At 38.1% G+C, this 17,239-nt stretch overlaps 2 protein-coding genes across 8 annotated transcripts in view; one reads left to right on the top strand and one right to left on the bottom strand.

Moving 5' to 3' along the window:
* Positions 1–17,239, top strand: part of LOC114137625 (B-cadherin-like) — a 113,336-nt gene that overhangs the window by 23,978 nt on the left and 72,119 nt on the right. The window contains exons 15-18 of one of the 7 annotated variants that reach the window (XM_028006372.1): positions 411–632; positions 1,029–1,165; positions 1,364–1,507; positions 1,606–2,288. The exons of 4 other annotated variants lie outside the window; for them this stretch is intronic. In XM_028006372.1, coding sequence (XP_027862173.1) covers positions 411–632; positions 1,029–1,165; positions 1,364–1,507; positions 1,606–1,818 — 716 coding nt within the window. In that variant the 3' untranslated portion in view covers positions 1,819–2,288. Of the gene's footprint in view, positions 1–410; positions 633–1,028; positions 1,166–1,363; positions 1,508–1,605; positions 2,289–8,915; positions 8,919–17,142; positions 17,149–17,239 lie in introns of those variants that run through there. 2 more of the 7 variants (XM_028006371.1, XM_028006377.1) reach the window with 2 other exon arrangements.
* On the bottom strand, positions 2,474–15,692 carry LOC114137627 (cadherin-1-like). Its single transcript, XM_028006378.1, has 17 exons — positions 15,519–15,692; positions 14,567–14,675; positions 13,924–14,012; positions 12,863–13,072; positions 12,548–12,670; positions 12,049–12,204; positions 11,565–11,712; positions 10,409–10,581; positions 8,729–8,857; positions 8,279–8,464; positions 7,881–8,125; positions 7,475–7,617; positions 6,445–6,536; positions 6,164–6,296; positions 5,568–5,789; positions 4,000–4,130; positions 2,474–3,556 (listed from the first exon to the last, which is right to left on the bottom strand). The coding sequence occupies exons 1-17, from the start codon at positions 15,564–15,566 to the stop codon at positions 3,482–3,484; spliced, it is 2,412 nt and encodes an 803-aa protein (XP_027862179.1). The 5' UTR covers positions 15,567–15,692; the 3' UTR covers positions 2,474–3,481.

Raw genomic sequence — 17,239 nt, 5'->3', positions numbered from 1 at the left:
TAAATGACAGCCAGATGAAAAATATGGTCGACTTGGAGCAGCCTAATGAGTCACAGCTGACCAGGAAGATCTGTATCAATCCACTTCACTTCATGTTTTGTTAGATACTTGTTTTTAATTGGAGGTTTTTTTTTTGGACCCAACTAAAACAGATGGGTCCCTCCTGACTCACTGTTTCTGCTTTCCGCTGCTCTGTAGTTTCCTACAAACCTCCAATATCTTTGTCTCACCGGGAAAGGAGCTAATGTACAATGTAATTTAAGTTAAAACTGCCGATTTGTTTTCTAGTGCCCCTCTAAACCTCACCCAGGCTGCCACTGGCGTTTTTTTGAGAATCGATTAAAATAAAGATGTGAACTTGAGAAAAATCAAATGGTGGGAAAATTATTTCTGTTTTTTGTTGCTTACAGGCACAGGCATTATCGTGAGATTAAAGCCTGATATTGAAGAAGGAACCTACAAGGTGGCCTTGAGTGTTTCAGACAACCAAGGTCTGTCACAGGTCAGCACGGTCACAGCTAACGTGTGCGACTGCACTGGAACACCAATCTGCAAGAAATCAAAATCAAGAGCTGCTGGCTCCAGTTCTTGGGTCATTGCGGGAGTTCTTTTATTGGTGCTGGCGGGAGCTGGTGAGTTTTAAATGTTCATTCATGGATGGATAGAGAAATATTCTCTTTAATCATGAAACTCAAAATAACAACCCACATTGGGACCAGAAAATAACCAACCAAATTCAGTGATGCTGACCAAACAGCAAACAAGCGGGAAAATACGCTTTGGTTCTGAAAATTATAATCACAAGTACTGGATAAAGCTGATATTATTTATATTTGTTGTTAAGATACTGACCCATTCGATACATTCCAATACAGTATTATTGAAAAGTCAGTTCATTTCAGTAACTCCATCACCAAGTGAGACACATTTGACAAAGACTGATGTTTTAGCACATCATCACAACATTTAAAATGAACATATTACAAGAAACCAATAACATAATATACAATTTGTGCTCCTGTTTTTAGTGATTGCCTTGACTATGTATTTAAAGTCGAAAGGAAAAAATGAAGCTGGAGTGAAAAGAAATGAAAAAAGTAAAGATGATGACAGGGATGAGCTTATTATCTCTAATGAAGAGGGCGGTGGAGAGAGCATTCAGCAGGTAAACAGTGACATGTCTACAGCTGACACATAAAATGTTGTTACATTTGTTTAAAATCCACAATAAATCGTGATCCCAACATAGTAATAATTGAAAAACATTTGACTTGGCATATTTCTTCCTAACAATTCAAATGGATGATTGTGGATTGGAAAATAACCCAATATGTTCCTAACGGTAATTCTCACTCTCTGTCAGAGTTATAGTGAGAGTGTTCTCCACTTTGCTCTGACCAACAAGCCTGACATGTCCAGGACCATCATGGCTCCTCCACTTGAAAGCGGCCCCCGGTACAGAACTCGGCCCACCAACCCAGATGAGCTCGGGGATTTTATTGACCATGTGAGCGAAACCCTTGAGAAATGAGAGCAAATGTTTCCCATTGTGTTACGTCTAGTTTTAAACACCAGATTTGTTCACTTTTGTCTGCCATAATTCAGAACCTGAAGGTGGCAGATAACGACCTCACTGCTCCCCCCTATGACTCCCTGCTGGTGTTTGATTTGGAAGGAGGCGGTTCTGAAGCAGAAAAACTCTCATCTCTGTGCTCCTCGAGCGACGGAGACCAGGACTACGATTCCCTCAGAGAATTTGGCCCTCGCTTCAAGAAACTGGCCGACATGTACGGAGGAGGAGATGATGAGATGATGTGAATGTACCAGTACTGAGAAAAATGGCTGCATGCATGCAGTCTGACTGTGACGATGTGTGAAATTAATATCTGTGTGACAATGTGTAATCAGTCCTATTTTTTCCTCTTTCAGCTGTTCTTCATTAGGATCTTCAGGTTAAAGCCTTACATTAGTTTTAGTTCTTCATTTATGATTCTATTCTTTATTAGACATACAAACTTGAAAGCTCAGTTTTACTGGTGTGATTTGTGGAGAATGTAACCAATATAGTAAGCACTTTTCCTCTTGTTTTATTATTTTTTTTATTAATCTTTCCATCAGTGTTTATTTTTCAGTACATTAGATCCATACAAAGTTCTACAGCCATTGTGCCATTAGCAAGTTGATGAGGTTGTTTTTGTTTTTTTTGTACAAAAAAAGATGTCTGCAATATTTGAAGATAACATATGACAAATGCTTTTTAATAAATTCTTAAACTAAATATGTCTTTATTCTCTGGTCCTGTGATGGATTATTTGGTTAGGAGAGCGATTTTGCTCTTTTTAATGCATAATGACTATAATAAATGTTGTACATAATATCTATAGTTGTGCATGCAGTCATTTTCAATAAGTTCTATTTTTATAAGTCAATTTATTTTAGTAACAAATAAGTGAAACAGATCAATTCCAAAGAGACTGCTTTCAAACCTTTATTTTATTAATGATTTTCTGCTTACAACTGATGCAAAGACGACATTTTAGATTAGAAAATGATACATCAGTGAAAAAGTAATGCCAAAATGTTTGCTTAATGAAAACTAATACCTGCTTAAAGTTCCTGCTAAAAACTTTATTTATATGGTGCCTTGAAAAATTAACACAAGGTGTTTCAACAAACAGAAAAAAACAAACAAGGCAAAATTAAACAGAAAGCAAATAAAACAAATATCTGGTCTATACAGGAAGCCACTGGATCAGCTGATCTCTGAGTCAAAGGAAGGAAATCTTGGATCTGGAGAAGAATGTAAATGGTTTATAGCCTTTTAAATATAGAACTGAAAAATCTTTACTGGCATTAAAGCAATGAACCTTTTGTTACAGAGGTTTAGCTTGTTTTTGAATGTTTTGCTGATTTATCATAATGAGCTCCAAGTCTTCAAGGTCGAATTGCCTCCTTACCATCACCCTAATCTTTTGCTCACTCCACAGAAACTCTTAAGAGATTCCCTTATAGATTTCCAGATGAGCCTCTCCAAAAATGTTAATATTATGTCCAGGCAGTAGAAACATGATGGTGAATTTTGAAGTTTACCTTAAAACTCCCAAACACCAAAGATGCACATGTTGCACAACATTTTTGTTGTTCAGTGTTTGCTCAGTAGCACCAGCAATGGAGAAAACAAAGTCTATGTATTGGAAAAAAATAAAATAAACAAATATAACAAAGGTTAAAAGTTCCACCTTTGAAAGGCTTGCAGAAAGCTAACTCCCCAAATAGTGAACAATGGAAAACATCTTCTCTGACCTCTCAACAAGAGGTCATTACAATGAATGAAATTAAACTAAAACGGTTCATTACAAAATATCCCAACAACCACGAAATGTTCAGCATGTTACTACAGACACATTTAAAACCCATGCAGCAATTTTCTTTAAATGTACCAAACATGTACAATTCATTTTCATCCTGTTCTCCATTATTATCAGACAGTTTCTGAAAGTGGTTCCCCTTCAGCCAGATATTCATATTCTGGGTCTTGCGAGTCAGAACCGCCTCCCTTACAGTCAAACACCAGCAGGATGTTTCAGGCCGGAGCAGTCAGGAAGAAAAGAAGAAAAAGTTAGTATAACATGGAACAGCTTATCTATAATAGAATTGATGCACGTTATTTTTGTTTAGGTTTCACAAAGAATAATGCGAATTGTCTTTAAAAAATGTTTGTGAAAGGAGAACAATAGCATTGCTGGGGTTTTACTTCACTTACAGGATGATCACAGCTGAAGAACTAAACAAGATCAAGAAAAAATATTTATATTATTGGTTTTTTTCCATCCATTGGCTTATGTCGTTTGGAAGAGTCTCCTGGGCACATGAACTTTTCCCCATTAACAGTTCAGCTTCAGTAAGAGATAACACTTTGTTTACGATTCATATTGTCTAGAAGATGTTTTTGCTGAAACACGACGGGGTGAGCAGAATCAACCTCCATCAAATGTTCACCTGAATGTCCTCTCTGTCGTTCCTCTCCTCCTCCTCCAACATGTGGTCTGCCGCGCTGAGATCTTTGAGTTCAACAGGTTTCTCCTCTGCTCTCCTTCGTCTCACAAACAGGAACAATGGCAGCCCCAGCACTAAATGGAGAGAAGGCGACTTTAATCACCAAATTGTTCAACCCCAACACAATTCCATGAAGTTGGAAGCATCTCGGGCTCTTGTTCACGAATGAGGGAAGAAGGAAGCGGGAGGTCGACAGGCGGATTGGCGCAGCGTCTGCGGTAAAGCGGGCGCTGTACCGGTCCATCGTGGTGAAGAGAGAGCTGGGTCAAAAAGCGAAGCTCTCGATTTACCGGTCGATCTATGTTCCTATCCTCGTCTATGGTCATGAGCTTTGGGTCATGACCGAAAGAACAAAGTCACAGATACCAGGGGCCGAAATGGGTTTTCTCCTCAGGGTGTCTGGCCTTTTCCTTAGAGGAGAGAAGCTCAGTCATCCGGGAGGGACTCAGAGTAGAGCCGCTGCTCCTTCAAATCGAGAGGAGTCAGTTGAGGTGGATCGGGCGTCTTAATGTTCATATACAGCAACCACAGACAAAATACAGAAAGCAACCAGAGCCCAGCAAAACAAACGGCTCCCAATTAGTACTAATTAGCTAACGATTTAGCTTAGCTTAGGAATTTAGTTGGAAAACATAGAAAGAACCATTCCAGATAAAATGTCACACAATACTGAAATAATAATTAATAAAATGAACTTACAAACGAAAAATATAAAAGGAACAAACGTGTCTGAAGGACAGCGACTGACGTTTACAACCAGGGCGGTTCTGCTCAACTGGCCAAATTAAATACGGTGAAACATGTCCACTCGGTGTCAGTAAGGCTCTATTATACCACTTATGATTTAGTATAAGGAAAACTAAACATCACGACGGAGTCAGCACACAGACCAGTGCACAGAAAATCTGTTTTCATTAACCAAACTCAGGACAAGATTGATTGACAACACAAGGAGACGTTCTGAACAAAGACTGTCACTGACTCAATGTGACCTCCTGGGTTTCCGTAGTTAGAAACTTTTTAAACTATTTGTAAAGGCAGATAGTCCTACTTGTCAGATGTGGATACAGTCGGTATTTGTACCTTTCGAAATGAGTCAAGCAGATGTCAGGCCAGCAGGAAACGAGAAACAAATGAATTGGTGAGGCAGGGAGCTGACTTGGTTTTCACTCTGACTTCACACCAGACTAATGTATGCTTTAATGAAGAATCTATTCTAAGGGTTGGACAATTTTGATGCTTCCGGAATCATTGAAGGTAAAATTTAGTGTGTATAGCAATAAAATACATTAGTTTTAGTGAAGTATTTATAACATTGTTGTGTAAATTATTAAATGTCCAACTTCCTGGGCCTCAGTGTTTGTCCAGCATGTTTATATTAGTGCAATGCTACAAAGTTTGCAGAAACTTTGAGTTTAAACTCATTCTCCATCTCTTAAATTAAAAGCTGTGTCTTTAATTTGATGAAGGCTTTATATTTGTATAGCAACACAATCAAATTTCAAACTCACTGATCAGCAGCACCACGATGGCCTTCAGTATTCCCAGGATGACTGGAGAGTTGGAGCCACCAACATCTTTCTCCCGACAGCTCACGTCTTCTCCAGTGCAGTCACACACTCTGGCTGTGACTGTGCTGACCTGAGACAGACCCTGGCTGTCTGCAATGCTCATGGCCACAGTGTAATCTCCAATCTCCAGCTCACGGTTTAAAGTCAGGATAATTCCTGTTCCTGCAAAATAAGACAACAAACATACATTAATTTTGTCAGGAATTCCACCAGATTTAAGTGTTTTGGGTTTATTCACACCAGGAAAATGCTTAGATCATTCTTTGCAGTTTAGATTATGTTAGTGGTAAGTTTCTATTTGCCAATTCCTTCCTCTTAGTTTCGCTTTGTCTGCGTTTGACTCATTGGCAACAGTTTCATTCATTGGGAACTTGATGTGCTCACAGAATGAGCACATTCTCTGATGTTCTCATTCAAGCTCATCAGAGAATGTTCCAACCCTAACCTTAATGCTAGGGTTAGGGTTAGTGCTCAAAGAATGAGTAGATTCTTTGAGCACATTATGATCAAAGGTTGGGTATAGCTGATACACATACTGGTGCTGATCATCCTAGCAGTCCAGTTAGCCTTCGCAGAGCCAACTAGGCTGACGTTGTATGGAGAAGTAAAGCCTGGTCCATCTCTGTCTGTCACAGTCAGCAGCTGAGGAACTGGTATCTTGCTACACACCTGTGGAAACAAGCTAGATTTGAAACGTCCACTTTAATACTGATTTGTTTTTTATTTCAAAAGTCAACAATTCTGTATCAAGTATATGAAATTCTATTTTCAAGTTTACATGCAAGACTATTTTAATTGTACCAAAAAAAAGTCATACTGTGAATTTGCGTTCCTCAATGGTAGGGGGGCTGTCGTTGACATCCTGAAGATGAAGAACCAGAGTTCCAGTTGCTGTAGCTGGGATTTGATCTGGTAAGACGACAGACATACAGCAGTAGCAGCAGGAGCCGTTCTGGGGACGCCTTTAGCAATCTGCTGAGGAAAACGTCTAAACTTTTCAAGAGCTGAAGAAATCATAAGAGTAAGATTAAAGAGCTCTATAAAGTACAATTAAAAGGGAGGTACAATATATAAATAAACTTTTTTGAGCTTCAGCTCATGTTGCAAGGTGATTCCCTCATCCGAGCATACATTTAGGGTTGCTTTGATACTTTCATGTATGTTTGAGGAATCATTTAATCTCCCATTTACTTATGGGTGCCTAAACACTGGCTCATGCAAAACACAGACTCTTTACTTCTCCCACTCAGCTCCCCCAGACTAGCAGCAGCAGCAGCAATTAAACACCTGGTGCTGCTGTACGTCTACTGAGCTCATCATACAAACTACTTCCTGGTCCAATGCTCCTAAGAACAGTTGTAAATGGCATAATGGAGTAGCACTGTTGTGATGACATGCTGAAGTGTTGGAAAGAACAGGAGCTTTTTAAAGAGACAGAGGCCCAATTTCAAGGCGTCAAATTGCAAAGTCAAATTTGTTTCTAGTTATATTTGTTACCTTCAGCTGTTATCAAAACATATCATAGTTATATGTTATATAATGGCGCTATGTGCCTGGAAAATGCATTGTATCCCCTCCAATCCTTTTAATACAAAAAGCCATTCATAATGTTTTACAGGAAGTAATAAACTAATGAAAGACTACTTCCAGGCTAAGAAAACCTCAAATGCTACAGCTAACATTTCAGTTAAAAGCTCTTCCAAAGCTGGATAAAGGAGGTTTCTTCAGAACAGAGAATCACAACTTCAGTTTTTTCCAAGTTGTTTTCATTTTCAAATCCAAAGGATTTGAACATATTCTTTGTCTAAGTTTCTCTCCTACAGCTCCAGAACAAGACTCACACCTACCATCATCATATGCACCAATCAGGGCTGAGTATTTATCCTCCTTGACAAGTGGAGATTCTCTGTCCATTTGGTTTCTCACTTTTATCTCACCAGTCTCCTTATCAATGTCAAACCAGCCAGCTGGGTCACTAATTATTTCATACCTGGAACAATAAAGACAAACCATCAAAACATGTTCAAACATCAGTTCCAGCTTTATAATGTGGGACAGAGTGATGCATGTTGGGACAGGAGACAAATATTCTCATATTTTAGATTTACAAAGTTCTGATTTGCAGTTCATTTCATGAAGTAAGAAATCTGCCCACCCAGTTTCTGAGTACTCATTAAACAGACAGATCTGGAATATAACTTGATTAAAATAGCTGTGTAAAAATGTGAAATTTCATTTCTTTAAGTTCCTTACATGACTTTCTGTTTGCGTCCAGTATCTGGATCAGTAGCTGTGTATCGCACCACAGTGCTGTTCACAGCAAGATCCTCACTTTTAGAAACATGCTTCTCTTTTGGATCAAACATCAGAGGTTCATTGACATCCTCCACAGTCACCACCACTGTAGCAGTGGAAGTGACCAAGGGGACAGCAAAAGGAGCCTCATTCTCCACTGTGACCAGTAGAGTGTGCTTACTGGTTCTCTCAAAGTCCAGACCCTGGTTCAGTGGAAGAAAGGTTTAATGGTAACTCAGACATGAACAGTTCAGGCTGAACTTCAGCTGATAAATGTAACTGAATTTTGCTTAAAAACAAAATACTTTGAAATAGTTACATTTGGTCCAACAGTCAGAACCTGCTGTTCCTCCTACCTTAGCAGTACTGATGATTCCTTCTTGTTTGTTTGTTCCTGTTTCCACAGTAAACAGATTTCCTGGATCTCCATCAATGATGCTGAACTTTGCATTCCAGGCCATGGTATGAGGCTCATCACCGTCCTTCACCAACATCTTAACAACTAGAGCGTCTACTTTATTCTCTTCAACTGTAGCGTTATACTGAGACAGAAGATGTGGAAGAGAAGCTGTCAGACAGTTTGCAGAAAAAATACACATTGACATTTTACGATCATCCATCATTTTACATCATATGTTTTGTACTTTAAAGACTCACTAATAGCAGTCAGAGTGATCTACTGCTTTACTGACCATCTGCTGCACAAATCAATTGTGATAAACTGATTTGAATAAAATATTCACAAGTAATTACTAGGCAACAAAATGAACAAAAAATTAATAAAAGCAGTCGTGTCTTATACTTACAAAGGGCTCTATAAAGATTGGAGTGTGATCGTTGAGGTCGGTTACTTTGATAATCACTTTGGTAAATCCAGTCAAACCTTCTCCCTTGTTGTCAGCTGCCTGTACTTCCAGTGTGTACTGAGGGATTTTCTGTTTTAACAAACATGAACTTTAATCATATGAATCTGTCATAAAGTGGTGGTGGAAGATGGTGAGCGAAATGCAGCAGACGAGTAAGATGGTTTTAATAATGAATATCCAGAATTACACAGTCCAATAATGTCCAGAATACTGGGCAGCATGGCCAAGCAGAAGGCAGGGCTCGACGCCGGTAGCAAACAGTTACACAAATGATGAGACGACAGACTGAGGTACATCAGATGACAGAGACTAGAAGCCAAATGAGACGAGGACCCGACAAGGAACAAGGAACACAGGTGGGGTCAAATACACAGGGAGTAATCAAGGAAACGAGACACACCAGAGAGCAATCAAAGGGTAAGACAGGACAACATGGAGACTCAGAGACACAGGAACTCAAAATAAACACACAGAGAAACTCAAATCATGACAGAATCAACAGCTTCAGCATCACTCAGCTTCAGCCTGGCTCACATTGTTAACTTCAGCGTAAAATTTGAACAACACAATAAGTTTTTTCCTTTTTCTGGCGTTGTCTAAAATGTAGCAAGTCTGAGAAAAATCGAAAATATAACCAGAACTGCAAACAGTTTTAATGGGTTCCTCACCCGACCCAGATGTAGACATCACTTGACGTGGGTTTAATATGAATTTCATACCCAGATTCAAATCTGCAGCCTTTTGATTCTGAGTCCATTAGTGAAATAGCTCATTATTTCACTGTGAGCTATTTCACAGTGAAATAGCTGACAACCAACAATTTGGTTGTCAGTGAAACCGAATTCAAAATTACTTTATTGATCCCACAAGGACATGAAATGAAGTGAATGGTTGTGAGTGTGTGCTGGTCAGCCACAATAAAGTGGATGTGCATTAAGTCATTTAAAGTTGATAGAAGTTGGTTTAAATATACAAATGAAGCACCCTGACTGGGTTTCTATACTGTTGTTGACACAGATACGTTTGGCATCATTATGTGGCCAAATAGGATGACTACACTATGTGGTCAGATCACAGTCCTATGTGGCTCCCCTGCTTGTAATTGGTTTTCACATATAGAAATATTGAAAATTACCCTAAAATGTTCCAGTTTGAGCTAAAAAATTTGAAAATTACACCAAATAACAAAACTTGCTTCTCCTTTACAATGTTTTTTTATGCTGTTCTGTTGAAGCATAAATGGGGAAAAAACAACATTAAGCATTATGGGCTCTTAGTGTGAAAGTTTGATTTGCTGTGATCCAAACAAAGACGCTCCGATTCTTACCAAACTTTGAAGAGTGACTGAGGTTGATGTGTTTAGTTTTCGAGTTATAAGCATAAACACGTATTTTCTGCTATAGTGCCACCTACAGGTGCCTGAATATGTGCAGCTCAGTAGCATTGTGGGTCCTGAAGCCGAGTAATAAATAAAAGTTGTAATAAGTTACGTGGGGTAGACTGCAGTATGAGTTTCAGTGGAGAAACGTGATAGTAAGAATTATATTTTGTCATGTATTGGCTGTCATGGCATTAGCCATCCCACAGGCTCAGATCCCTAACAACTGTCAGAATTCTCACCTCTCGGTCCAGTCCAGCTTCGTTGACTCTGATGACTCCAGTTGTTGGATTGATGGTAAACATGTTGGGACTGGGCTCCTCTGGCTTCTGACTCATTACATGGTACCTGATATCAGAGTTGTCAGTATTTGGCTCATCAGCATCTGTGGCCACAACCTGAATCACCTGAAAACCTAATCGAGAGGAAACACAAAGCAGATCAGTGAGAGCAGATTCACCAGTTTATCAACAGAGGTTTAACAGTGAGGCTGAGCTGAACTGAGCGTAAAAACCGAATGCTGCTTCTCCTTGTTTGACTCGGTTCTGTTCATGCATGACTGAGAACTAGTTCGCTTTGGATCTGTGAACTTAGTTCAGATTTGGTTCAAAACCTATGAACATAAATCAGTTCAGTGGTGTCACTGGGTTTTGTTAAATTCTGATAATTATTTGCCACCAGAATAAAATGTATTTATTTTTATCCCATTTAGGGCAAATAATAGGGATACAAAATTAACAAGATTGTGTTGTTGAGGCAGAATGGGACTTAGAATAAAATGTGATCTTTTCACCATAGAAATATGTTTTCACGCTGAGCTTTTCAGACAATATGTGTATTTATATCAGTAAATGTGTCTTGATGGTCTGAGGTAGATCTGTTGAATGCTGGATTAAGCATTTTGTTCTTATTCTTTGGTCTTTGTCTCTTTAGTCTTAGTCCTTATTCTCTGAGAGGACATAAACAATTTTATGGATTTCTGATTTACACATGTTCTATATGTCAATAAATATAATACCAATGTAATACCATATTTAAATTTCTTAATTAAACTTAAATACAATTTCAATGGCATTAATACCACTAGAAAGGGTATTAATGCCCTTTTCTTTACAGTGATCATTAGAACTTTGATGAAAAACTCATCAATGTTCTAGTTTTGTTTAAGTACCGAGTTTATCTGAAAGTTTTGTTTCCAAGCAGGTCAATAATCTAGTGTGATGTTAATGTTGGGCCAAAGATTTAACCATTAATTGTCCCAAGTCATCCTTGGACTAAATGTTTGTGATAAGAAATTACATTTCACCAAACATAAAATATATTTTATGTGTATAAAAAACAGTTTTGTATGTAAGATATTATTTATGTGTGTTCAGCACCTGAAGCCAGGAACTTTACCTTCTTGTGAGGCCTCTGGAACTTCTCCCACATAGACAGACTGACTGAAAACAGGTTTGTTGTCATTCTGGTCAATTACTTTGATTATAATTTCCATCGGCTCCTCTGCTTTTCCATCGCCTCCCTCTGCCACAGAATGGGCTTGAAGCTATAAATATGATACAGTTTTCCATCACCAAGAAAATGATATTGTGTGTTGCTGCTTTCAGTTCATGTTTATTTTTGATTGTATGTTTTTATTTATATTCAATATCTTTGAATGACTATAATCCACAGCTCTAAAACAGATGGTTCAATTCTCTCCGGAGTCACACGAAAACGTTGCAATTTTATTTAGAAAATCTTTGATTTCAGATGTTTGAGATATTGTAGAAAGATTCACCTGTTGGCAAGAATCATGCTGCCATAAAAGCACATAAAATGTTCTAACAGATTAAATTAGGCAGAACAGCATCAAGTTTAAACTGACAGAGAAAACACTGACCGTGTACTTGTCCACTTTCTCTCTGTCCAGTTCCTGTGTGACATGCAGATGACCAGTGTCTCTGTTCATGGTGAAAAGACCAACAGGAGGCTGATCTGCTCCTGGACCAGTGATGCTGTAATAGATCGTCTTCACTTTATCTTCATCAGAGCGAATCTGGACAAAACAGACCAACTTTCAGCTTACACAACTATAACAACAGTTATTAGTTGCAAATGTCTGATTCTGTATTAATTTAAACCTAAGAGAGATTTTTTTAGTTAAAGCATTGATTATATTGTAGTTCTGGCAAAAACAAACAATAGATCAGAAAACAAATATCTTTTTTCTTTAAGTCTGGGTTGGAGCAGGAATTAAAAAGGAAGTAGAAAGTTTGAGGCCAATCTAAATTATCCTATAAAATATAACACAGAACAGATTGGGTTACATTTTCCCTAATTCTTTTACAACAAAAACAAAACAAAACAAAAAAACTGTAGGACATTTTAGTTCCTCCTACCACGACAAGAAACAGAGGAAAAGGTCCTCTGCTATGTTCAGGAACATTAATAGGAGGGATAACCCAGCCTCTCTTTCTCCTCTTCAGCCCTGGATTAGATTTGGGGAAATCCAGGATGGGGATCTGAGAGAAGGAAATATTAAATACATCCAGGGAGGATCAGCATCTCACAGAGAAACATCTCTACATATCAAACCTTCTTAAAGAAGAAAAGCTGCTCAGTGGAGATTAGATGAGTTTATAACAGGTAAGATGCATTTTTTCTACTTTCTAGAAGAACAACTTTCCTTTCTGGTCCACTTTACCAGATCTCACCTGCTGATTACTATCAGAGTCCAGGTGATCATGAAGCTGGTTGCTGAGTTTGTGAGCCTCATGATGATATTCAGCATCCAGACGGTTGTTCATATAGTGATGATCTTGATACAGCAACCTGACAGGAAGAGTCATTTTCTGACCTTGTGAATCCCAGGCATGGATCGAGAAGTTCTGGTTCCCCTCATGAAGGACAACCTGTCTCTTTACCTGGACGGAGACAAGAGCAAAGGTCATTGGCCTGGTGTCTCTTTAACTCTCAGAAGTGATGAGATCATGTGACTCTGTTTAAAGCCAGCCTGGGTTTATAAAACCTCTCTTCAGGAACAATGACAAGCGTTCCAAAAATGCTAAACATAACCACCTTTATCAGTTTTTATTTTGAATTTTAATAATGCTGATGATATATTATTGATATTTTGATAAAAATTCATGTTTTTCTTTTCAGAAAAGAAAAGGAGAACGTTTTATGATACTTAAGTATTTTTATTGGCCACTATCACTTCCTCCTTTCACATTCACAAAAATACACTAAATATTTTCTGCCTAGAGACAATTCAGTAATTAACAGCTCCTGTAGAGTTCTTCATTTAATATAGGACCATCACAGATATTATTATTTGATTTCTATATTCTGCCCAGCGGCAGATGATAAGTAACATTTTTGTCAACCAGACTCCCTCCATGCAGTTTTTATGGTCTGAAAACATTCAACAGCTTTTCAGTAATAAGTGGCTTAAAACAAGCAGCTTAAAGCAACAGCTAGAAATGATTGACCTGCTCAGATCATAATTTTGTCAGATGGTATCAATGTTATTTGATTTTCAAATAATAGCAGGTCTGAGGTAAGACACTTTTGACATAATAATAATAATAATAATAATAATAATAATAATAATAATAATAATAATAATAATAATAATGCATTTTATTTGACAGTGCCTTTCAAAAGACCCCATGACACTTTAAAGCATTATGTGAGAGTCATGAGTCAAGCATGTGAGAGTCATGTGACATGTCGTCCAATAACAATACGGGTTTCCAGCAAGTCTGTTACTCACAGTTATTATTCCCTCAGTCTCTACAACTAAACGGCTGTCATCTGTGCTGAAGAGAAATCTTGTGCGGGTCGTGCAGTCAGTGAAGCCAACTGGAAATAAATACATTTAAATAAATTGATATATTTAAAAAATACAATGATTCCAATAAAAACAAAGAACTCTCAGTTTTGTCCACAAGCACAAAGTAAGGCAATACTAACTAGAAGTAATAGAAATAAGACATATTTAGAAAACAGAAACTACAAAGGAATTGTGAAAATGTAAGCACCATTTAATTTTTTTATTTTTAAACCAAGACATTTTAAAACATACATTGGAAAGTGAATTTTTTACACTTCAGATTTTCAGGCAGATAGTTTTTAAGCATTTAATCTTAGAGTCCTGCAACTTTTACATGTGTCCCTTGTCCTACATGCTAGGATTAAATGATGAAACTGCCTCACTAGCATGCAGTCAAGCTCTGCAGAGCTCTGCTAACAGCCAATACTGGCGCCACTGCTGAAGCAGAGACATGAGTGGTGGAGTGATGGAGGAGATGGAGGGAGGGAAAGACTAACCATCTCTGGGTTAAACTCTCTCCCAGGCAGTAAGTTCCCCCGCTGACCCCAGTAGGCATTTATAGAGATGGAGGGAATACTGATACCTTTGCTCAGTCTTGTGCCTGGCTTCAGGTTCTTTCTGCTCACTTTTAATATAAACAGCTCCGACTCAAATCCAGGTTCACACGATGACCCATCTGCAGCAGCTGAGGTCTAGAAGAGGAGACACGGTGAATTTATTTATTAGATCAATTCTAATCTGTGGTGTCATAAACAGTTTGGTTTCATACATTGTCAGAGATTGGAATCGTTTCATTTTCCTTTTCGTGGGTGATGGATTGAAGTTTTGTAAATTTACTCACCTGTAAAAATCTTCATTGCTGATGGCAGAATATTAATACAATGATCAAATTAGATGTCAAATATTTCAGGGTTTCTCCCAGTGTTTTATAAGCCTGGCGGGCCACCAGGCTTTACTTGTGTCTCCACCAGTCTAAGGATTGCTTATTTATTCAAGTCTTTTTAAAATGTTTGCATTTTTAAGACTTTATAGTTGGTGTTCAGGTATTAATCTTTCAATAACACATAATTATTAAATAATATTTTCAAATTTATTGTCAACTTTAAACATTTTTTTACTCAAAAACACGACATTGGTGAATGAATAACCAGCCACAGGGCTTAGCCAGTCTTCTGGGGGAAAACCTGCATTTCATCACATTTTTAATTGATTACAGGACTACTGAACAAGAAAATAAAAACAACCTCCCCTCATTAGCATTACTGGAAACTTAATGAGGTTAACCCCAAACAATGAAATTAAACTGTTTGTATAGTAAAACAGACCATATACTGTTTGAGCTAAATGTTAGAACCATGTATAATTTTGGCCTTAAACTTTTAAACCTAATATTCAACACCATTTTTCTCAGGTGCTATTACAACAAAATGTAGATAAACACACATGGTTTTAAAAAGCTTAACAAATATTAGAAATGGAGAATTACTGAAATTTAATGAGCTTGTTAAAATCGTAAAGAGGGGAAGATTTCTTACCTGACACAAGATCCAAACACTCCAAACTACAAACCAAGTGGTCTCCATTTGTGGAAGTTCTGGTGATTTACTTTTAGGACCACAAATGTTTGGAAAAATCAAAAAGTCAGCGTCTGAATTTGTTCCGATGAACAATTTCCCTGAAGATTTCTTTACATGTCTGCAGTCTGCACACAAACCACCAGATGAGCAGACACAAAAACCCACAAAAAACAAATGAGAAGTAAAAGCACAAAAATCAAAAGTTCCTTTTTTTCCCTTTTGTCAGATTCATCATTTTAATTAGGTTTCATTTGGCTTATTTTATGTCCATTTTCAAACTTTCCCAGCTGCAGCAAGTGAGTTCTGGTAAACTTCATGTGAAAGGCCGAGTAAAACTGAAGTATGTGTATCATTCAAAATGTAAGGATCAGCATGCATAAACACAGAATCTGACAGAGCTTCAGACCTTCCTTCTTTCACATCCTCTTTCAACTGACTGAATGAGTTAAAAATCCTCGTGCGAAGCTGTGGAAACATTTTGACTTTAAGATGATGTGACATAAACTGTAAAGAGATAGTTTGGCCATTTCAAAGCCGAGTCTATGAAGCTCTTAGCAGCCGAAAACATTTGCTAATCCCACCAAAGACTCTGTTAAAACATGTTGGTGGTGAAATTTCCATAGGGATTAGAAATTCACCAGATGTTAATTAACTAAAAATGCAATGTCATGTTTGACATTGCATTTTTTTGTTGTAAAAAATAATCACTGGAACTGATGCTGTTAAATGAGGTTGTAGCCGTTTAAGCACTTTAAAAAAAAGTAAAAAATGAGACATTTGTTTACAAATTAGTCAAACTTTATGTAATTTAACCATTTTGAGAACATTGAATTGTGAAAATTTACTTCAACAATTTACTTCCCAAACTTTCTAAAAAAAAAAAAAAAAAAACATTTACACCCGGTTTTGAATCACAACATGGCTCCAGTCAAAGAAGAGCACAGTTTAGGTTGGACAAACCTAAACTGGATTGTTGGACAAACACTGAAATGTGCAAACACATTGCAGTGTTTAGTGGTTTTGACTCCAGAATGTATTTTTTCTACATGTGAAAATGGAGAAATAAATCACATTTATGCATTCCACGGCAATGCAGAATTAATATAAAAAACACTGAAAAGTTAAATAGCAGCAGAATGAATTTTAAAATGGAGCCTTGGCGAAAATTCAAACTGGGAGACTCGACCAGCTTCACCACATCATCTAATCACTACGCCCGACCGCAGCCAATCCGGACCGGAGCTTCACGCCGCTCCAGCCAATCGTCGTCCAAAGACTCCTTTAAAAGTCCGAGCTACCCTGGGGTCTTCCTGCTCGTCAGCCGTGCTTCGACCCACCTCCTCCCCTTCTCCACCTTCACCATGAGGGTCGTCCTCCAGGATCCCTTGTGCTCTTCCTCTCCAAGCTCCGCTCCACCACCAGTTTCGGTCCCGGGGGGAAGACTATCCCGAGCTCGCCGAGCAGACGGCCTGCTCACGGCGATCCTCGGCTCACGGTCTTCTGCAGGGTCCGAGCGCCAAAGAAATTGTACCATTAAATCTTTTTAACTGCTATTTTCTTCTCTGTGTGAGTCTCTCCAGATTGAAATGTTATTTTACCAACCTTACATTCTGTTTCAGGTAACATGTTGACTGACTTTACATTGCTTGGTTGACCTGCTAGAAGTTACAGAGCATAAC

The sequence above is a fragment of the Xiphophorus couchianus genome, chromosome 22, assembly GCF_001444195.1.
Source record: "Xiphophorus couchianus chromosome 22, X_couchianus-1.0, whole genome shotgun sequence".
Lineage (NCBI taxonomy): Eukaryota > Metazoa > Chordata > Actinopteri > Cyprinodontiformes > Poeciliidae > Xiphophorus > Xiphophorus couchianus.
The sequence above is the reverse complement of the archived record's forward strand: the minus strand, read 5'-3'. Positions and strand labels throughout refer to the sequence as shown.